The 24,541-nt window shown below is 40.1% G+C and overlaps 1 protein-coding gene across 1 annotated transcript in view; it reads left to right on the forward strand.

Annotated features, from left to right (window-relative positions):
• Window positions 1-24,541, forward strand: part of srl (spargel) — a 280,903-nt gene that overhangs the window by 227,064 nt on the left and 29,298 nt on the right. The window contains exon 12 of the mRNA XM_067151403.2: window positions 4,362-4,574. Within this exon, the coding sequence (XP_067007504.2) occupies window positions 4,362-4,574 (213 nt within the window). The remainder of the gene's footprint in view (window positions 1-4,361; window positions 4,575-24,541) is intronic.

Genomic DNA, 24,541 nt, shown 5'->3' on the forward strand with positions numbered 1-24,541 from the left:
AAGTGTGATCTCGAATGTGAAGTAACCAATAGAATCAATAGCTATATGGATAGCCTATAGCTAGCTGTAGCAACTATGATCGATCGACTGATCGATTGAACTTTCAATGTTTTGATCTGCTTTCTATTGAATATTCTGTGTTGTTGGGGAATTGCGCGGCCTATATTGCCTTCTCAGTTTTCTAATCGCTTAAATACATGGCTTCCACAGCGAAATATGCACATAGACAAAATTCCACAACCCAACAGATGACTGTGTTTGTTTACTATGTAATGACATGTGCGATAGTCTCAACCTCGTAAAATGTAAAAACAGACGAAAAACACTGAATGCAGGAAAGTGTGAAATTCGCTTGAACTTAATACTCATTCAAGTGCTCATTCTTATTATTATTACAATTATTAAATGTGCTGACGTAGGTAAACCTTGTGTAAATGTGTAATGCATCGTGACACAGTTCAGGCCCCGTCATGTTGAGTTTCTAACCTATCTTTCATGTGAGGTGTTCGGAAGTTTCAGGCACGACTAGTAGCTTGTAATATCACGTGTAATTTTGTGAATAGAGAACAAGATTTAAAATAAAGGGACATCACATTGTAAGATGAAAGTTGTTTGAGTTTGTGATGTATGATTGTATGTATTCGGTCTTGATCCATCTAGTCCCAAGCTGCCATTCATATTGATTTATATAGATTGAGTGCAATCTCGAAAGCTGGCTGCCAACTGTATTGCCTACAATACATCACCACCTGGCAGCCACGTGGTTAAGCTACCTGGCTCGGCGTGTGCGGTATAGGTTTAATAGTCTTCAGTATAGATGTGATTTTATTTACATCCGTTCGTCTGTGTACCATACTTCAGTATAGTTCATGAAAGACAAGCGGCAAGAATGTGACTCGGCAATAATAATAATAATAATAATAATAATAATAATGTTATTGGCTTTACGTCTCACTAACTACTTTTTCGGTTTTCGGAGACGCCGAAGTGTCGGAATTTTGTCCCGCAGGAGTTCGTTTACGTGCCAGTAAATCTACAGACACGAGGGTGACGTATTTGAGCACCTTCAAATACCACCGGACTGAGCCAGGATCGAACCTGCCAAGCTGGGGTCAGAAGGCCAGCGCCTCAACCGTCTGAGCCACTCAGCCAGGCTCAGCAAAAATTGGCACCGTGGTCTCGATCAGTCATATCATCCTTCATATGGCAGTCATTAGCCGCGAATAATATATTTCTTTTATTCTTAATAATAATGTACCTATTCTTGTTCTAGTGTCGGATATTGTTAGGAAGTGCATACACTATCTTAGTGATAGTGAAGTTGATACTATTTTGAAGCTGTTACAGTTTGGGATTTTCTTGTCTCTGTTTCTTCCTTCCACATGTTTGTCAACATTAGGTTGGATATCTATAAGACGTTCAATGAGTTTAGAATTTTCAACGACGCAAAAAAAAAAAAAAAAGGAAGAATTTTCAAACCATCTTATAGCACAGTATTTCTAAGGAAATACGTTTGAACCTGAATAATGTGTAGGAACGTAGCAAAACAAGAAGTAATAATTTCGTGTGGCTTTTTCTAGCAGCGTGCAGCCCTTGTAAGTCAGACCCTCCGATGAGGGTGGGCGGCATCTGCCATGCGTAGGTAACTGCATGTTATTGTGGTGGAGGATAGAGTCAAGTGTGGTGTGAGAGTTGCAGGGATGTTGGGGACAGCACAAACACGCAGGCCTCGGCCACTGTAATTAACCACTTAAGGTTAAAATCCCCAACCCGGTCGGGAATCGAACCCAGGACCCTCTGAACCGAAGGCCAGTATGCTTACCATTCAGCCAACGAGTCGGACAAAACAAGAAGTGAAGAGCACGAAGAAACTCTGCAGTATTCCACTGGGTTTCTTTTACTGGCATCTTATATCAATTGTGCACAGTATGCAAGGCACAAGGTCCAATGTTCTCCAAAATAGGAGCATCTAATAATAAATTACCGATATCCCGAAGGAACTTTTTATTAACATTTGGGCCATCCATTGAAATTTTTAGTTTTTTTTTTAGATTGAGTCCTTGCAGTGCTTGCAAAGAACATTTAATAAGTCCTAGGAGGTACAGTGAGCAAGAAACACGGAATCAAAATAAGAAGTGCATACCTCATTAGTATCAGTGTTGAAACAACAAACTACAAAATCCATTTGGCCCATCTGAGAAACTTTATTCTGTGACTCGTCAGAACCAACGGTGAAATGTGTGCACTTACTACATATCTCAAGAACTTGTTTATAAAATTAGAGAGCCAAACCATGAGTGACTGTATATGCAACTTTCGTTGTGTGCAGGTGACCTTCCGAAGCGATTTCAGAGTCTGGAAACATTACTGGGAACAAACATACACTAGCTTCACTGGCACGTAAGGAATGGTGTTGCATGACAACATGCATGCACCATATAAACTCAGCTTTGGGTACTTGCTCTCTTGAAAGATAATTCTGTAGACATCTCGCCTCTGGTGAATCTTCTTTAATGGAAGAAGAAGAAAAAGCAGTGGAGTCCTATGTGATAGAGTTCGTTGTGGTAGGCAAAGGAAAATTTGTGTTTGTGGCCATGGTATTGAGGCCGCTTTGTTGCTGAAAGAATTAGAAAAGAATTGGAGGGTGATGGCAGAAGCTCGACAGTCGTTGGTGGCTATAGACGAAAAAATGTCTTTGCTGAAGCAGTAATGGTAATCATTTTTTAAAATCCCAAAGTGAATTTAATTAGACTAAATTCAACTTCCAAGTTTTGAAATTAAATATGCACATTAATTGCTCATTTACTTTTTGGATGTGAAGCTTACAAAATGTATTTTATTATTACTGTCATAGCTGGAAACTTCCTTTATAATTTTATTTTTTGTCGTTGTATGTTGGGGAAAAAACTGGTTTTTATGTCTGGAAAACAGGGAAATGTTAGGGAATTTCAAAATTTGGATATGGTGGACACCCTGTATTATCTGCAGAGGAATGGAAAGACAAGTTGAAACTGAGTTGGGAGAAGATCAATTTGGCTACAGAAGAAATGTGGGAACACGTGAAGCAATCCTGACTTTACGTCTGATCTTAGAGAATCAAATTAAGAATGACAAGCCCACGTACATGGCGTTCGTAGATCTAGAGGAGGCATTCGATAATGTTGATTGGACGAAACTAATTAAGATTCTTAAGGTGATCGGGATAAGATACCGAGAATGAAGAATTATCTACAATCTGTATAAAAATCAGTCTGCAGTGATAAGAATCAAGGGCTTTGGAAAAGAAGCAGCAATCCAGAAAGGAGTGAGGCAAGGCTGCAGTTTGTCCCTGCTCCTTTTCATTTTTTACATAGAACAGGCAGTAAAGGAAATCAAAGAGAAATTCGGAAAGGGAATCACAATGCAAGGAGAGGAAATCACAACCTTGAGATTTGCCGATGGTATTGTTATTTTATCGGAAACTGCAGAAAATCTTGAGAAATTGCTGAATGGTATGGACGAAGTCTTGGGTAAGGAGTACAGGATGAAAGAAATAAGTCCAAAACAAAAGTAATGGAGTGCAGTCGAACAAAGGTAGGCGATGCAGGAAATATTAGATTAGGAAATTAAGTCTTAAACGAAGTAGATGTATATTGTTGCTTGGGCAGTAAAATAACTAAATATGGCAGAAGTAAGGACGACATAAAATGCAGGCTAGCACAAGCAAGGAAGAGCTTTCTTAAGAAAAGAAATTTGCTCACTTCAAACATTGATACTGTATAGGAATTAGAAAGACTTTGATCTGGAGCATGGCATTGCATGGAAGTGAAACATGGACGATAACTAGCTCAGAAAGAAAGAGAATAGAAGCGTTTGAAATGTGGTGTTACCGAAGAATGCTGAAGGCGAGATGGATAGATAGAATCACGAATGAAGAGATACTGAATTGAATTGGTGAGAGGAGATCGATTTGGTTACATTTGATGTGAAGAAGAGATAGAATGATAGGACACATCTTAAGACACCCAGGACTTGTTCAGCTGGTTTTTGAAGGAAGTGTAGGCGGTAAGAATGGTATGGGTAGACCAGGGTATGAATATGACAAGCAGATTAAAGCAGATGTAGGATGCAGTAGTTACGTAGAAATGAGAAAGTTAGCTCAGGATAGTGTGGCATGGAGAGCTTCATCAAACCAGTCTATGAACTGATGACAACAACAACAATCTTCATAACTTTTAATAGATTTTTTATTATTGCAGAGTTGTTTTCTGTTTGCTTTGTTTCTAGATCACCAGACTGGAGTATTCTATATAGTTGATATTCTATGGACGATACCTTTTGCTTGTTATATAAAATGAATACATGTTAAATTGTGTGCCTAGGTCTCGTTCTCCTGCTCGTTCAGTGAATAGTCGTAAGAGCAGCAGCGGGAAAGACTGGCAGCTAACAGAGCGAGAGAAGCAGCGTCAGGTCGAAGAAAGGAGAGTGATCTATGTTGGACGCATTGATGAGGGTACCTCAAAAGCTGAACTTCGACGCCGCTTTGAAGTGTTTGGACCCATTGTAGACATCAGTGTTCATTTCCGAGAACATGGGTAAGTGTATATAATAAACCTATTTGTAAATATTAAAACAGAAGTACTGAATAAAAACATGCTCAAAGGAGTCGCACAATGAAAGGGTAGTATGGGCAGAAGGAACAACAGATGGAGTCACAAAAACAGTCGTAGAAACTCGTAAAGACAAGGACAATCTCCATTTTTTTCATACAGTGCTTTATAGATGTACTCTCCCCTTTACAATCCCAATTCATCTAGCTCTAGGGGTGTGAATTCTGAGTGACATTGTTACTGGCTTCTCACCAAGCTTGCTGATGCATGTGGGACTTTAGAAATGAAAAGTCACACCCCTGTGGTTTACTTTCCACATTAAACTACAAGCTTGCTTGTGTGTGGGTTTTTTTTTCTGCAGCAAGGATAGGACAGTGCTAGGCTAATAGATGATTTCAATGCGAGAGTTGGAAAGAAGTGAAGGATATGAAAGAGTGGTTGGAAATGTGGGGAAGATATGGAAGCTAATAGGAATGGGAAGCGTTTGCCGGACTTCTGTGCTGGTATGGGTTTAGCAGTTACGAATACATTCTTCAAGCATAAGACTATTCACTGCTACACACGGGAGGGTACGGGCACCAGGTCCACAATCACTATATCTTAACCGACTTTGAATTCAGGAAATCTGTTAGGAATGTGCAGGTTTTCCAGAGATATTTTGATGATACAGAGCACTATCTGATCTGTTCGGCTCCATGGCTAAGTGGTTAGCGTGCTGGCCTTTGGTCACAGGGCCGACAGAGTCGGAAATTTTAACCATCATTGGTTAATTCCACTGGCACGGGGCTGGTTGTATACGTCGTCTTAATATCAGGTCGCCTGCAGGCACGAACATGATCTTGGACACTCCCAGCACTAAAAGCCATAAACCATTTCATTTTACTATCTGATCTGTAGTGAACTAAGTATCTCTAATCCTAGGATAGAAAAGGTGAAATCTGTCTGCAGACGAATAAGGGTAGAAAATCACCAGGATGAGGAAATTAGAAGTACATGGTTATGAGTAGTGAAAAGTCCAAACAGTGGACATTAATCAGGTTCAGGATATGGACTCAGGATATCTTATTCATAAGTCAGAAATACCGGATGTGAAAGTAGCGAGAATGATTGCTGGTCCAGACAGGTGGGAACCGTGGCAGGAGGGAACTTGGAATGAGGAGATAAATGCTAAGTTAGTAATGAACTCGATGGATGAAGCTGTACGCATAAACTGGCTACGGTGGTGGGGTTATGTGATGTGAATGGAGTAGGATAGGTTACCTAGGAGAATAATATACTCGGTTATGAGGGTAAGAGAAGTAGAGGGAGATCAAGCCGACAATGATTAGACTCTGTTTCCCTAACGATTTAAAGATAAGACGTGTTGAACTAAACAAGGCCACAGAACTAGTTACAATTAGAGGATTGTGGCTGTCTTTAGTAAATTCACAGAGGCTTGCAGACTGAACACTGAAAGGCATAACGTTCTATAATGAAGATGTATAAGTAGAACCTCTATTATACGTTTCTGGAAACTACGTTTTCCCGTATTATTGGTTCAAATTAGGTGGTCCCGCGGGCATCCTAATTAAATTACGTTGTAAAAATCCAGCATTATCCGTTCCTCGAAGAAACGATTTCTCGGATCAACCCTCCAGAAATTTCAGTCCCATCAACGCTAAATCCTTGATCCTGCATCTCACGAAAGGACGGCTACAGCATACTTACAGATCGTGGTGTTAACATGTTGTCATTGTGGTAATTTGAGGAAGTAGGCTACTGTACTGGAAAAGTGATTGGCGGCGAACTTGTATAAGGGACCATCTTAGCATCGCATTCGGGTGGTATTGTTTATAGAATCCGTGGAAATCATAAAACAGAGTGTGTCCACAACAATTGGAAGGAGACAGAGCGCGGTGTCGCTTAAGTGCGTCCTGTTTGTCCTAGGTAAGAACTTTTGCAGTCTTGGCAAGAAAACCTATATACACCTGATTTAGAAAAAGGACTACTTTTATTTATTGATGAAGAGTTGTGTAGGATCTCTGTGCTTCTATTGTTAGTACGAAAGGCTATTTTAACGTTGTGTTTTTTAAGAACGTTAGTGACGTTGTAAATTTCTGTATTGAAGGTAAATGTGGAAAACGTGGCAGTGTTAGTATTGTCTTTTATTAGGGTGGTTTTTGGGCGGTGTCTGAATTTATTGATTATTCTTTCAATAAAGGATTCATTATATCCATTAAATTTTGCTATAGAGCGAATGGTGTTCAATTCTTTATTTAAGTTTTTTCTTGACATCGGAATTTTGAATGCTCGGTCTACTAAGCTATTATATGTACAATGAAACCTCGATTCTCCGTTTTTCGAGGGACCATGAAAATAAAACGTACAATACGGGAAAACGGAAAATCCGGGAATGAATGAAAACCATCAACAATTTGGCTAAACATCACAAAAATGAAATATGTATAATTATAATCTTACAAAACTCCTAAACCAAACCAAACTACAGCCCCAGTGGGACTTTGCCTGCCAAGCGACCGCTGCTCAGCCGGAAGGACTCCAGATTACGAGGGGCGCATGGTCAGTGCGACGAATCCTCTCGGCCGATATTCCTGGCTCTGTAGATCGTTCGCCATCTCACCATTAGATAGCTCCACAATTAAAGGTAATCACATAGGCTGAGTGGACCTGGAGCCAGACTTATATCCAGGTAAAATTGTCTGACCTGGTCGCAATCGATCCCGGGCCTCTGGATGAGAGGCGGGCATGTTAGACCACGAAACCGCATTAATTACCGGTACGCGAGTTCAAAATCTCGATACTTTATATTCAGTTTTACAGGGGAATCTTCGTCAGTTTCCCGTGAAAACTTCTTTCAGTTCAGCGACTTTGGTTAGGCTAGCCAAACTCTTCGAAAAATCTAATAACGCCAAGCCAAACGACAATCGACCACAAGTAGTTTTTAATTCTCTCATCTAATAAAATAAAGCACATTAGATACGAAAGCACCCAAAATGAATGCGAAATCCGCTCATTTCTTAATCTTTCATTGTAATTTGGTCTCCGGTATACTGTTTGTAGTCAGTTTCTGGAAATCTCGTACCGCGCAAATTAGGCCTACGTCGACTTTTAAAGGTTATGTTGAACTCGAAAATATGGTTTCGAATGTAAGTATCGATTCTTAAAAGTTCTCGAATGCATTATATTCAATTCTGCGCGTCACAAATCCAATCAAATTGGAAAGATAAAAGAAATATCAAAACTTCAGAAATTACGGTTATTCGTGACGTTGAGGTCATCTGGAAAGCGCGCTCGCTGCACATGTCAGTACGAGTTTGAAATTATACCAACCATTTAAAATGTAACGTGCGCAAATAAAACGACTGCGGTTTTTGGTATTTTAATACGAAAACCTAAAATTCCCAGTTTTACATTAGGACCTAAACAGTACCGGTAATAGGCAATTCCAAGACCTCCCATGGCTTTCTTTTTTTTTAAATTACATTTAGGTGCAACATGTGTTTTTGTCTCGCTAACATAATCATGTACGATAATATCAAAAATACTGAATTTGTGTTAAGAAGCAGTTTCGATTCCTGCCTGAAAGCCCAGTTACTCTGCAGTGCCCTGAGCAAAGTGCCAAAAACCTCTTCGGCAGTACGATCGAAAAATGTAAAAATATAAACATCTAACCCTGGACATAATGTGGACGTTTTATAAGTGCGAACATTTGACGAAACTCGTTCTGTCTTCAAGCAGAGCTGTCGAAATGCGCCGTGTCTCCTTGCAGTTGTGGCCACTCTCTGCTTTATGATTTCCCGAGATTCTCTAAACAATACCACCCGAATGCGATGCTAAGATGGTCCCGTATGCAAGTTCACCGCCGATCGCTTTTCCAGTACCGGTACAGTACTTGCTTTAATTATCGCAGTGACGGGGCGTTAACGCCAAGATCCATAAATATGCCATAGCCGTCCTTTTGTGAGATACAGTTTATTAAAAAACGATTGATCGAGGATTTAGCGTTGATGGGACTGGAATTTCTGGACGGTTGATCCGGGAAATAGTTTCTTTGAGGAACGGATAATGCGGGACTTTTACAACGTGATTTAATTACGATGCTCGCGGGACCACGTAATTTGAACGCATATTCCGGGAAAACGTATTTTCTGGGAACGGATAATCGAGGTTCCACTGTAGCCGCTTTGTGTGTTTGGGGGTGTAGTGAGTCATTTCTTATAGTAGTGGCCGTTTGAGTGGGCTTTCTATAGATACTATATGTGAACGAAGAGGGGTGCCTATTGATTGTTAGGTCTAGGAAGTTGATGGAGTTGTTTATCTCTGATTCTAAGGTAAATTTACCCTCCATATTTCCCCTCCTTCCACTCCTCCTCCCCTACCGCTCCTTCCCTCTCCCCTCCTAATCCAACAATGGCCGCTCCCCAGACCTAAACTATCCACACGCTCTGTTCCTCTTCATCTTGCGCCATAGCTTTACCGCCTTATGTCCCGCAATAAACATCATAGAAACCTGCCCCCACCCTACACGTAACGCTGCAACAATACACCACAAATACTGGCACAGTCAACGTCCAAACTCTCAGAAAACGTATTCCTTAATACCAATTTTATATTCTTGTCGAGCTGAATACCGGACCTGTGAAGATTACAAGATTATTTTTTGCATCTACAGAATGGTGGTGTTAATGAAGCTATGTAATAAAGAGAGAGACTTTCAAAAGGTGGTTAAATGAAGAAGTTATATCATGTTCAAGATCATGCTTTCACGTCTCTGCACAGTATTTAAAATACAATTTACCGTTGGTCTTTATAGCTATTGTTGAGAGTGAAGGAGAATTTCCTGTTGTGTATGTTCATCAGGAACTCAAGTGAGACTTCATTAGTTATTATTATTATTATTATTACTTCATTAGTTAGTCGGAACATAGAAAAAAATGATGAACTCTTCTCAGAAGAACTCTTAAGGTGTCACCTTACTTTTTCCTGCCTGCTGGCTCTTCAGAAGTGTGTGCTCGTGCGTTTTGTATTCAGGAATCATTCAAGGCAAATATTTTCGCACTGCAAGATGTGTGGTTAAGGTTATTTTTAATATGTATAACTTTTGCTTTCTCAACGATTCATTTGTTTCTATATTCGTCCCTGTTTTTATCTCCTCGTAAGATGTGTATTGTTTAATGTAACACGTTATGTAAAAAATTGGGTTAAATGAAAAGATCATACTTTCACATCTCTGCACAATATTTTAAATGCAATTTACCGTTGGTCTTTATAGGTATTGTTGAGAGTGAAGGAGAATTTCCTGTTGTGTATGTTTATCAAGCGTTTTGTATTCAGGAATCATTCAAGGCGAATATTTTCGCACTGCAAGATGTGGTTAAGGTTATTTTTAATATTTATAACTTTTGCTTTCTCAACAATTCATTTGTTTCTATATTTGTCCCTGTTTTTATCTCCTCGTAAGATGTGTATTGATTAATGTAACGCCTTGTGTAATATAAATGTCTACATGCTAGCCTATTTCCCACATTTTGGCTGAAGATGACGCCAAACAGCGTCGAAACTAGTTCCAAGTGTAAATATATGTTGTAAATAAACTATAACATTTTTGTATTGAAAAGGTGGACCCTTTTAAGTTTCCTATCTTCCATTCTCAGTTCAATACGGACAAAAATGAAATTCTTAGATTTAAATTCTACAGTGAGCGCGCTTTCTAGCTGAGCTCATGGTTGCGAATAATCTTAATTTCGGAAATGATTTTTTCTTTTTCCAATTTGATTGTGATTAGTGTCGGGCAGAATTGAATTTAATGCACTTGAGAACTTGAAGATCAATACTGACATTCAAAACAATTCGAAACCGTATTCTCAAGTTCAACATAACCTTGAAAAGCCGATGTAGGCCTAATTTACGGGGTTCAGGATTTCCATAAACTGACTACGAACAGTATACAGGTGAACAAATTACAATGGAAGATAAAAAGGAGGATTTCGCCATCATGTATCTAATGTGGTTTATTTTATTAGATTAGAGAATTAAAAACTACTTGGGGTTGATTGTTGTTTGGCTTGCCGTTATGGGTATTAGATTTTTTGAAGAGTTTGGCTCTGGCTGATCAAAGCTGCTGAACTAAAGACGTTTTCAGAGCAAAACTGACGAAGTTTCCCCGGTAAAACTCAACTGTAAAGTTTCGAGATTTTTAAGTTGCGTAAGGGTAATTAATGTTTGAAGCCAGCTCTGCGGTCTAACTTGCCTGCCTCTCACCCGGATGGCCCGGGTTCGATTACCGGTTATGGGTGAACAGAATTTAATGTAAATCGGTATGTGAAGTTGGGGAATAAGGAACTACAATCTACGTTATAAATAATTTTGTTCACCCTGTTCGAAATGGTAGTTTAGGGGGAAGGTGCCAAAAATTTAATTTTTAATACCTATCTTATTGGTCATATCGAAAAGTACTGCATAACAAAAGTTATAGAGAATAAAATTTCCGATTATTTATGTCTTATTCAGTTTTACCTTACCAGCTATAATAATATTGGTGGTGATGGTGGTTAAATTGTGAAGATTATTCTAAGAATGAGAAAAAAATCATGAAGGAACGATCGCTTCAATAATAACACAAGAGGGAGTCATGAAAGAAAGGAGGACTCACTTTACATTAGATGCTCTAATATCGCAGAGTCGGAAGAAAACTAAATGTGAAGGCCTGCAATATAGAAAGCCCATAAAATTGATCAACAATAACATTACATTGACCATTATTTGTTGTGATGTGCTTTGTGTATTCTGCTGCCATTTATCTCCGATAGATGAGATTACTGCTGCGAACCTAGTATAATAGCCTGCCTGAATATTGGCAGGAAGTGGCTGGGGAGTTAGATCTCTCTCTTCTTTAGCTTGCTATTCCTCTGGTTCATAAATTCTCTGATACTGCTTTTACGTAACACACTGGATCATTATAGTATTCCAGCTTTTCGATCCCTACTCTGAGGCAGCGATTGGAATGAGCAGTGTGCACACTTAATCGGAATAATGACACAGGAGTGTTCGCGGCTGTCTGTGGCCTGGTCGTTCTAACTCTGGAACTTTCAACTGTGAGATTGACGCCGTAGTACTTACAAGTAACTAATCTCACGTTTGTTCCATATTGAAGATAACAATAAGTAAGATTCTATTAGAATAAATTTTATTGTAGCCACCTATTCAATACAATTCACTGTTTGTGGTGATTAAATTCTAAGTGAAACATGTACCCATGCAGTGTATATAAATCACTTAGAATTTAATCACCACAAACGGTGGATTGTTTTGAATAGGTGGCTAAAATAAATTTTGTTCTAATAAATTTTACTTACCATAGTACTTTTTGTTAAAAGTGAGAAAATGTGCTGTTTTCCATTTTATCGAATATTTCATATGACAGTATTGCTTTTAGTTGTGATATTCGTACTAACGTCATTGTAATGATCTATGTTGACTTCAGTTGGGAAAACTATAAGGACAATCTTTGTTAAAATTCTGTAGCGAAGCACGGGTACAACAGCTAGTTATTTGATACAAATAGCATTGAGCTTCACATAATCACGCGGGCGCTTGATGCAGTATATTAATGTATGCATTTGCTAAGTAATGGCATCTAAGTGCATGAACGATTCACACGTGTGCAACATGAGTTCATACTATTTTCAGAAGTTTTATCAGAGACCGATCATCTCACTCACATACTTTCTGTGAGTTAATAGAGATGTGTAATTTTTAGCCTTGTAGCCTCATATGACAGCAGTTGAGCTTTGAGACAATAAGTGTTATAATATACCATAGCACTGTATTGCACAAGACATGTAGAATGAGCAGTTTTGACCAATTGTATCTCCTGATTTTTCCTGATTTTCATACCAAAATCTCCTGATTTTTGGTTTTGTAAAGTCGGCAGATATATGTTAACTTCTCAAAAATCTTCCCCAGAACAGGAAGAAGGCAAATAGGCATACAAAATTTAGCAGTAAACATTCTTGAAATAATGCTTTTACGAATTATTTTAACAATTGCAATTTTCCAAGATGTAGGGAAGAGGCTGAACACCAAGCACTTATTAAAAAGGGTGACAAACAGGGAAGGAAAACACAAGTGGATATTTTTGATAATGTTTGCTGATAGTCCATCCCAACCTGGAGCTTTCTTGTCATTTTGTGAGAGTATTATTCGTTCAACTTCTTGGCGGGTGAAAAGCACATCATCTGCAGTATTAGGAGGGAGAGAGGAAAATAATCTAATGGCCTTTTGTGTTTCTGTGTCGCGATCTTCTTCAGAGAAGAAAGAGTTGATAAGAGCATCAGCAGTGTCGGAGAAAGATTTTGTAAAACCGGTGTTTGATTCCGATGAACAAATAGTATTATTGAAGTTTTCAGGTTTTCTTGTAAACTTATAAACAACACCCCAAGGATTACATTTCGTAGGGAGTGATTAGGATTCTTTGCATTTTTCTGATATCCTTATTATTAGATTCTTGTACTCTTCCTTAACTGCCAGATATACTTCTTCGTATCGCTGACGGAGAAGAGAACGACTTCGTTTGTAATGTCTGTGGCAAGCAAGAACGCATTTACGCGTAACTGTTAGCTCTTCGTTCCACCGGAAATTTTTTGGAGATTTCAGAGATATTTTTGGTAGATTTGGTTCAGAAATTTTGATTATGGCATGAGTTAGTTCGTCTATAGTTTTTTTTCTAGGGTTTCCGCAGTATTGCAGAATTCAATTTCTTCTGATATTCTAAGTATACTTCTTTTAGCACCCTGTCGAAAGTGAGCCCATTTGATGTTTTTGGTCATGTATTACATACATACATACATACATTATCATTATAGACTGTTATGCCTTTCAGCGTTCAGTCTGCAAGCCTCTGAGAATTTACTAAACGTCGCCACAATACTCGATTTGCAACTAGTGTTGTGGCCTCATTTAGTTCTATACCTCTTATCTTTAAATCGTTAGAAACCGAGTCTAACCATCGACGTCTTGGTCCCCCTTTACTTCTCTTACCCTCCATAACATAGTCCATTATTCTCCTGGGTAACCTATCCTCCTCCATTCGCCTCACATGACCCCACCACCGAAGCCGGCTTATACGTACAGCTTCATCCATCGAGTTCATTCCTAAATTAGCCTTTATCTCCTCATTCTGAGTACCCTCCTGCTATTGTTCCCACCTGTTTGTATCAGCAATCATTCTCAGTACTTTCATGTCTGTTACTTCTAACTTATGAATAAGATATCCTGAGTCCACCCAGCTTTCGCTCCCGTAAAGCAAAGTTGCTCTGAAAACCGCCGGATGTAAAGATAGTTTCGTCTGGGAGCTCACTTCCTTCTTACAGAATACTGTTGATCGCAACTGTGAGCTCACTGCATTAGCTTTACTACACCTTGATTCAATCTCACTTACTATATTACCATCCTGGGAGAACACACAACCTAAATACTTGAAATTATCGACCTGTTCTAGCTTTGTATCACCAATCTGACATTCAATTCTGTTGAATTTCTTACCTACTGACATCAATTTAGTCTTTGAAAGGCTAATTTTCATACCATACTCATTGCACCTATTTTCAAGTTCCAAGATATTAGACTGCAGGCTTTCGGCACAATCTGCCATTAAGACCAAGTCGTCAGCATAGGCCAAACTGCTTACTACATTTCCACCTAACTGAATACCTCCCTGCCATTTTATACGTTTCAGCAGATGATCCATGTAAACTACAAACAGCAAAGGTGAAAGATTACAGCCTTGTCTAACTCCTGTAAGTACCCTGAACCAAGAACTCATTCTACCATCAATTCTTACTGAAGCCCAATTGTCAACATAAATGCCTTTGATTGATTTTAATAATCTACCTTTAATTCCATAGTCCGCCAGTATGGCGAACATTTTTTCCCTCGGTACCCTGTCATATGCTTTCTCTATATCTACGAAACATAAACACAACTGCCTATTCCTCTCGTAGCATTTTTCAATTACCTGGCGCATACTGAAAATCTGATCCTGACAGCCTCTCTGTGGTCTGAAACCACACTGGTTTTCATTCAGCTTCCTCTCAACGACTGATCGCACCCTCCCTTCCAAGATGCCAGTGAATACTTTGCCTGGTATACTAATCAATGAGATACCTCGATAGTTGTTGCAATCTTTTCATGTTCTCTTGCTTATAGATAGGTGCAATTACTGCTTTTGTCCAATCAGAAGGTACCTTACCAACACTCCACGCTAATTTTACTACTCTATGAAGCCATTTCATCCCTGCCTTCCCACTATACTTCACCATTTCAGGTCTAATTTCATCTATTCCTGCTGCCTTATGACAATGAAGTTTATTTACTATCCTTTCCACTTCCTCAATCATAATTTCACCATCATCATTTTCCTCCTCCCCATGAGCTTGGCTGTTTGCAACACCACCATGATAATTTCCTTTTACATTGAGAAGATGTTCAAAATATTCCCTCCACCTCTCCAGTGATTCCCTGGGATCTATTACGAGTTCACCTGAATTACTCAAAACACTGTTCATTTCCTTTTTCCCTCCCTTCCTAAGATTCTTTATTACTGTCCAGAAAGGTTTCCCTGCTGCTTGACCTAGCCTTTCCAGGTTATTACCAAAATCTTCCCATGACTTCTTTTTGGATTCAACAAATATTTTATTCGCTCTGTTTCTTTCATCTACGTACAAATCCCTGTCTGCCTCGGCCCTTGTTTGGAGCCATTTCTGATAAGCCTTCTTTTTACGTTTACAGGCTGCTCTTACTTGATCATTCCACCATTCCATCATTCCCATCTTTACACACAGTTGTTCCTAGGCATTCCCTTGCTGTTTCTACTACAGCATCCCTGTATGCCACCCATTCACTTTCTATATCCGGAACCTGCTTACTGTCCACTGTTCGAAACTTCTCACTAATCATATCCATGTACTTCTGTCTAATTTCCTCGTCCTGGAGTTTTTCTACCCTTATTCGTTTGCAGACACATTTCACTTTCTCTACCCTAGGCCTAGAGATACTTAGTTCACTACAGATCAGATAGTGGTCTGTATCATCGAAAAATCCACAGAAAACTTGTACATTCCTAACAGATTTCCTGAATTCAAAGTCTGTTAAGATATAGTCTATTATGGATCTGGTACCCCTAGCCTCCCGTGTGTAGCGGCGAATAGCCTTATGCTTGAAGAATGTATTCGTAACAGCTAAACCCATACTAGCACAGAAGTCCAGCAAATGGTTTCCATTCCCATTAGCTTCCATATCTTCCCCTCATTTACCAATCACCCTTTCGTATCCTTCAGTTCTATTCCCAACTCTCGCATTGAAATCGCCCATTAGCACTATTCTATCCTTGCTGTTGACCCTGACCACGATGTCACTCAATGCTTCATAAAACTTGTCAACTTCATCCTCATCTGCACCCTCACATGGTGAATACACGGACACAATTCTTGTCCTAATTCCTCCCACTGACAAATCTACCCACATCATTCGCTCATTTACGTGCCTAACAGAAACTATGTTGCATGCAATGGTATTCCTGATAAATAGCCCTACCCCAGACTCTGCCCTTCCCTTTCTAACACCCGTCAAGTACACTTTATAATCTCCTATCTCTTCCTCATTATCTCCCCTTACCCAAATATCACTTATTCCTAGCACATCCAGATGCATCCTCTTTGCTGACTCAGCCAGTTCTACCTTCTTTCTTCCATAAGCCCCATTAATATTGATAGCTCCCCATCGAATTCCATTTCGTTTGCCAAGTTGTTTCCAAGGAGTCCCTCGCCTGTCAAATGGGAGTGGGACTTCATTACTCCCATAGGTCCGAGGCTTGCTGAAAGTGTTCTGAGCTCAGTAAATTCATGAAGCAGGATGCTGCCCTACTTGCACATAGTCCAAGTGAGGATCTCTCCTCTAACGGGTTATGGACCACCGGTGAATTGTATAGTCCTAGCCGCCTGAGCACAAGGAGGGCCAGGACTCAGAATATGTCCGAGATGCCCACTCCCATTCCATAGCAACTGGTATCCCGACTCTCAGGACCACTTACTAGGCCACTCAGCCATTGCCCATGGTTCACGAACTAGGACGTGACTACAGTAACCCACAAACATGAACCATTGGTCTTGTATTTCCTGGTTAAATAATGAAAGGCGTTCACTACAGGCGAACTGGCTGCAGACTTCATACATATTATAATTAGAGAATGGTCGGAGAAAGTCGGCAGGTCGCTTACTTTCCAGTCGCATATAAAGGGAAGGAGTGAGGAGCTACACACACTGTCTAAAGAGCTCTGAGAATTTCTCTGCAAATATGTAGGTATATCCCCTGTATTTAGCAAAATTAAGTTGCCGGCACAGCAGAAATCATGGAATAGTTTGCCTTGAGCGTCATCGAAAAAACTTCCCCAGGACCCGGGTTTGGCATTAATATCTGCTGTTATAAGTAATTGCTTTCTTTTAGCTCTTCGTACATTAGTTGGAGAGCATTTATATCCTCAGAAATATCACATTTAGAGTCAAAGTAAACTTTACATATGTAAAGCTCCCATTGGCCAATGGTTGTACATACAACCACTCATCAGCTGAGCAGTACTGTGATAACAGCAAGATTTTCTGGGATTTGGTAACAATTGCCGCGTGGATTTTTTCCGAAGACGTAGTGTTTCTTGGTGTATGAATAAGAAAGCCTTGTCCAAATCCCGTAATTTTACTGTGCCTGACGTTTGGTTCTTGTATGCATAAGATTGTTCTGCCATTTAGCTTGAAATTGGTTATAGGTTCCTGCGTTGGAACGGGAGACTTGTGCAGATTATGTTGATATACTATAAGTTCAGGCATAATTAATTTTAGATTTGATTATATTAAATACCTTCTTGTAGATAGGATACTAGAGATATTGCTGGATGTTGAATGTTACGACATTCATACTGACGTCTTGTGCGACTTCTCTCTTTTTGAGACTTGCAATTTATGCATTCGGTATTCATTTTTGAACATTCATGGACATTATGTGTCTCAGAACAGTGCGAACAGATCTGTGGTTTATCACGATTCGAGGAGAAATGACCGAATCCGAAGCACTTATGGCAACGAATGATGGAGATGTATTCATTAAAGCTACATCTAGTGTATCCTACGTACAACTTGTCACAGTTCTGTAAAGCCCGAAAAATGGTGGGACTAACTTCTATAACTGTGTACTTTGTGCAGCCATCTTGAGATATCTTCACGAAGCGCTTTTGTATTTCAGTACTTGTATCTGTCAAAGCTAGTTTCACAGCTAGATTTTGCTCTATGATTGATTCTACCAACTCATTCTTGGGAAAACTAACCTCTGTGTTCCTCGAACCAGTCCTTCATAATCTTGGCAGCGTGGCACGGTGTTATTCTGCTGGAAGTGAGCTGTCATCAGAACGGAACACTTGATATACTGTAAAGAGATGAATGTGGATTACTGTAATGTCCAGATACCGGAAATGTGGATTCCTGTAATGTCCAGATACTGGACATTTGCTAGGGATTGGTGTACTGGAATAATTGGCTCCAGTGTGTCCCTTGAGAACATCTGCCGAACCATCACAGCTTCTTTCTTGACCTGTCTGTGTTCAACAGTGCAACCAAGTGCCATTGTCTCCAATGGTAATTGGTGTACACGCACTTGGCTGTCAATGTGCTGATCCAGGAATATGAATTCATCAGACCAGATGACCTTTTTCTAATCATCATAATCATCAACACTGCAGTGAACTATGTCAGCATGTCGGGGGAACCTCTTCACATTCCAGGAGCAATAAATGTTACTGGGTTAAGATGGTCATAATGTGAAGGCTCATGGGTGTGTTTATATTTACAGCATTACCCTGCTTTTACATTTGCATTCCAGAGTCCCATACACTACAGTGTTCTTTGTTCCTTGTGAAACATTGCCCTGGTCACCACTGTTGTATCTCTTGGTGATTTCTCAAACTGTGGCCCTGCGGTTGTTCCAAACAATTTGCCTTCACTAGCCTCTGACATCAATGAGCCCCTGTTGACACATCGCTGAATGACGTTTTGTTGTTTTCCCATTCCTGCACCACTTTCAATACATGCTCACAACAGCAGCAGGAGAACAGCTGGCAAGCTGCACAGTTTCAGAGAAGCTGATACCAAGGTGCCAGGCCATCACAGTTTAACCTTTATCAAACTTGGAGAAATCGCTGCTTTTTACATTCCGATGCCAGTGACAGAACTGATAGTGAACCTTTAGGACTACTGAACTATGTCAGCATATCAGGGGAACCTCTTCATGTTCCAGGAGCAATAAATGTTACTGGGTTAGGATGGTCATAACGTAAAGGCTCATTGGTGTGTTTATATATACAGCATTACCCTGGATACAGAGTCGCAGATTTCCTATGCTCGCAGTGTATTAAAATCCTCAAATTTATGTTTGCGACATTTTATGCTTCCTGCCATCTGGCTGTTCAAGATGGGAAAAAAATCAAAGTAAAATGACATTGCAAGTAACCTATAATGCCTTGACTGACCACAGCATGATGACCAAGCCTGACCAAACTGGACAGCACGCCCTTTACAACACAAGTATAAGGGGAAGCTGTGCAAACTGCATGACAATTCTGACAAGCAGGTTGCCTACCCAAATCAGTTTTGGATAGGCGTACATACCAATATGCGAAGAAGTTTGTGCCATATTTTTCAAGTGAGAACAAAATAATCTCCTTCAGCTTCAATTTCATGTTCCCAACGAGATACACGCTTATAAATCCTGCCTTTGTAAAAGTTCTTGCCCTTAGAAGCAAAAAAAATTGTCCTGTGGCCTGCATGACATCATCTTGGTTTTGGAACTGTTGGTCATGCAAATGGTTATCCATGGCCAAAAACAGGTGATAAGGCCAAAAGCAGTTGATACTTCCATAGAGCGATGCCTGGGGAGTAAGTAGAATGGGGTAAAACTTCCCAACCAAGTGTGTTGATTACTGTGTAATTCCGAATACCACCTGAACTTCTTTTATAGAAATATTGCTTCTTAATTTAGGGTGTGGGTCATATTTAAGCCCTTCACATCATCATCTCGTAATACATTATTCCAACGCTACTTGGCATTGGCTGAAATCGCGCTCCGCCGCTCAATTCCATGTTATTAAGAGATAAGAATTTCATATTGTTCCGTATTTCATATTGTTACACCCCCTGTGGGTGGGGGACGCAGGCAAAGAATACACCCGCGGTATCCCCTGCCTGTTGTAAGAGGCGACTAAAAGGGGCGACCAAGGGATGATTGGATTAGAACCATGAAACTACTTGTGATTAGTACCACCATGCGGGGAACACCATGGGTCGCTATTACTTGCGCGTATTACTACGTTAGGTACCAAATAGGTTTGTGATTAGTAGCAATCAAGAGCACCGTGCAGTCAGGCTTTTACGATACCTGTGATTAGTAGCACTATATGAGCGACACCAGGGTTCTGGCTTGCCTATGATTAGTACCCACTGTATAAGGAACACCACGGGATAGTACGAGTCCCTGTGGTTAGTACACATGTGATGAAAACCATAGGTTTATGTTGCCTGTAAATGGCGCCGCTATGTGTGAATCCACATAGGTCTGTATTACCTGTGCGAATGTCCGACTCTTGGCTGAACGGTCAGCGTACTGGCCTTCGGTTCAGAGGGTCCCTGGTTCGATTCCCGGCCGGGTCGGGGATTTTAACCTTCATTGGTTAATTCAAATGGCCCGGCGGCTGGGTGTTTGTGTTGTCCCCAACATCCCTGCAACTCACACACCACACATAACACTATCCTCCACCACAATAACACGCAGTTACCTACATATGGCAGATGCCGCCCACCCTCATCGGAGGGTCTGCCTTACAAGGGCTGCACTCGGCAAGAAATAGCCACACGAAATTATATTATATACTTGTGCGAATTTCATTACCTGTGAGTAGTACCATAATGTGTGGAATACCACTAGTCTATGATACTTTTGATTAGTACCGCACTATGTCAAATACCATGGTTCTATTTTCAAGCGATAAGTACCATTATGAGAGGCCAATAACCTATATTTTGGACCCCTTTAGCTTGCAAGCATCATCGATTCAGTATTGAGCTCTAGAAGCAGTCCCTCGGTCAGTATTACTATTGTTCTCCGTCAGTTTCTGAGACTGAGGCATTGCGGGTCGACTCCACTGATTGTTTTAACTTCATATCCATCCGTTCATTTTTCGTTCTCAGGCTTTGAATTCTGGTCAGTGGAGGATTTTGGATTTTTATTTTGTCATTGCATTTCGTCTCATTTCGTACCTTCAGGGGCCGATGACCTAGATGTTAGGCCCCTTAAAACAACAAGCATCATCATATTGTTACCAGAACCTCATTGTGTGGCAGTTGATTAATACTTTGTGTTCTGAGTGAATAAGCATCAATGGTACACAGTGATGAATTCAAAAAAGTGTTTGCGGTCATTTACTGTGAATGAGAAACTTTAAAGTTGTAATGGAAGCTGAAGCTATCAGAAATTGTGCCATCAGCAGAAAATATGATATTGATGAATCGTGTATTTGCGATTGGAGGCAGAAGAAGGAAATGCTATTAAAAGGTAACTGTGATTGTAGAGTTTTGTGGGGGCAGAGTGCACACTTTCCTGAAATTGAAGAACGGCTTTATAAATACGTGACTAAAAGACGTGAACTACTGTAGTTATGGTGTATTCACTGAATTGTTTCAACTAAAATTAGAGATCACAAAGGAACTTAAAAAGGAGGGTTTTGTTGCAAGCCATGGGTAGACAAGGAACTTTTATCGAAGGAATGAATTGTGTATACAGAGACGTATATCTATTTCACGTCTCTCTGTTGCCTACATAGAAAAGTTTGCGGCTTTTCATTGCCATGTTATTTGTTTGTGGAAGCAACATTCCTATTTGCTTTCTCAAATTGGGAATGCTGATCAGATGCCTGTTTATTTTGAAATGCCACAAGACAATACTGTTCACATTAAGGACTCTAAAAATGTTACTAGCAGGACAGGTGGTAACGAAAAGCAACGCGGCATGGTAATGTTATGCATGTTAACTGACAGAACTTAACTTCCTCCGTATGTGATTCTGAAAAGAAAAACACTTCTGAAAGGAAGTTTGCCTTCTGGTATTGTCATTCAAACCAAAGAATCTGGCCAGATGGACTGTGAGTTATGAGGATTGGGTGAAGTGTGTTTGGCAATGTTGTCCAGGAGCTTTGTTGCAGAAGAGGAGCCTGCTTGTGCTCGACAGTTATCGTGGGCATATTACAGATGACGTAAAGGAATTTATAAGTGAAGCAAAAACTTATCTGGCAATAATTGGAGGAGGGCTGACCTCTATGCTACAGCCATTGGATGTTTCTTTGAACCGACCTTTCAAAGCTGCATTGAAACAGCTCTGCACCAAGTGGATGGCGTCTGCTGGCGATCACGCACTGACACCAACTGGACGAGTGAAACTACCTGAAGTGGACCTTCTGTGCAAGTGAATAAGGACTGCATGGGTTCACATCTCCAACGACTTAGTGAAGAAAAGTTTCAAGAAATGTGGAATTGCAAATTCTATTGATGGTATTGAGGACGACTGTGTATGGGAAGGTGACATTGATCAAAGTTCCAATGTTGATAGTTCTGATGACATTGAATCGTGAATGATTTGTACATTGAACTAGTTTTCTCATTGTGGTGTTCGTAGTTTTTTTTATTACTTCTAAAGTGTTTTAAATTAGCAGTTTTGTGACACATTTGCAGAAATTAAAAAAAAAATGGTAAGTAAACATGTGATTGTCTTTTCTTTTTCTTTTACCAAATTTTGTCGTTAGAAATTCAGGTGTGCAGGTGTTATTCAGTGTTGGGTGATATTTGGAATTGTACAGTACCTCCTTGGTCGCATTTGCTGTATGAGGTCTAGCATTATCTTTAAGAAGGATCACTCCTCTCCTGTTGTCTAGTGCTGGCTGCTTCTAACACAGTGCAGCTGCAATCTTTTGCAACTGGGACGATTACACCCCAGTTGTGATGGTTTTACCATGCTCTTAAGAATTCAAATTCCACAATACTAATGCTGGTCCATCTCCCGATGAAAATCGGCTGAACCACTTTCGCGCTGTGCAACTCATCCATATCCACGCAGAAAACCATGGGATACACAGAGAAAGCATATCCTCAGGTGCTTCAGAAAGTAGGCCCAAAAAAGCTCCTCATATTTCAAATATGGGAAATTGGTTAAAAATATAGTAAAAAGTTGGTTTAAAACCTGAAAACTTCCACTACCAGAGATTCAGGAACCAAGTGTTGGATTGCAGAACTTTCCCAGCAGCAGACGTGGACTCCGTCCACACTTGTTTGTTATGAAATGCCATCTGAAGTTGAAGAAATTGGAGATGGGATCTAGACAAGTTGAAAGAAAAAAGTGTGAGGTATTATTTCAAGGAACATGTTGCACAAGGACTAAATGTAAAGGATGAAGAATCCACAGCAGACAAAGAGTGGACAGTTGTGAAGAATGAGGTCAGTAGGGCTGCTGAAGAAATGTTCGAAAGAAAGGAAAGATAAACTAGAAATCAGTGGATAACTCAGGAGATACTAGACCTGATTGATGAAATTAAATGGCATATGGCTTTTAGTGCCGGGATGTGTCCGAGGACTTTGGCTCGCCACGTGCAGGTCTTGTGATTTGATGCCCATAGGCGACCTGCGTGTCGTAATGAGGATGAAATGATAATGAAGACAACACATACACTCAGTCCCTGTGCCAGGGGAATTAACCAATTATGGTTAAAATTCCCAACCCTGCTGGGAATTGAACCCGGGTCCCATGTGACCAAAGGCCAGCACGCTAACCCTTTAGCCATGGAGCCGGCCACCTGATTGATGAACAATGAAAACAAGAACGAAAAAAAATTAAGAGGGCAGAAAAGAAAACAGGCAATTAAAGAATGAAGAGGATAGAAAGTGCAGGACAGCTAAAGAAGAATGGGTGAAGGAGAAGTGCAAGGATGGTGAAGATTGTAGGGTCCTAGGAAAGTTAGATGCTGCGTAAAGGAAAATCAAGGAAACCTTTCGAGAAAGGAAAACTTAGGTATATGAATATTAAGAGCTCAGATGGAAACCCACTTCTAGGAAAAGAAGAAAGCAGAAAGATGGCAGAAATATATCAGTTCTATCAAGGTAAAAGCGTAGATCTGGTTCTGGAACAAGGAGAAGCTATTGATGCTGATGAAATGGAAGACCCAATTTTGAGATCAGAATTCGACAGAGCTTTAAGAGACCTAAGTAGGAACAAGGCACCTGGAATTGATGACCTTCCGTCTGAATTACCGACAGCCTTAGGGGAAACCATCATGGGGAGGTTATTCCATTTAGTGTCTAAGGAAGTAAGTGCCATCTGATTTTTGGCAGAATGTTTGTTTCGTCCTCTTAAAAAATTTATACAGAGCGCGCTCTTGTCCGCACCTTGTTCGAATGACCGGAATGCATCTTGTTTCCGGCAATGAGAGAAGACAGGCTTGATTAGCGACAACATGTCGGCTAGACATGCATTCATGGCCACATGGCCTCAAACTTAATCGATAGCCATCCAGGCATATAATTTTATTGTGTAAAGTGTAAATAGTTTTTGTGCATTTAAACTACCCACGTTTAGTGGTAACTACGAAGATTGGATGTCATTCGAAGATAATTTCAAACTATTGGTGCATGAAAATTCCAGTCTAGCATTCATTCAGAAATTTCACTACTTACTAGGAGCAGTTCAGGGTTCAGCTAAAACATTAATTCAGAACCTTCCAACTACTGAAACAAACTATATGGTTGCTTGGAACCTATTATGGGATCGGTTTCAAAACAAGAGACTAATACCAGCAAAGCATGTTTAAGAAATCT

Source organism: Anabrus simplex, chromosome 7, assembly GCF_040414725.1.
Source record: "Anabrus simplex isolate iqAnaSimp1 chromosome 7, ASM4041472v1, whole genome shotgun sequence".
Lineage (NCBI taxonomy): Eukaryota > Metazoa > Arthropoda > Insecta > Orthoptera > Tettigoniidae > Anabrus > Anabrus simplex.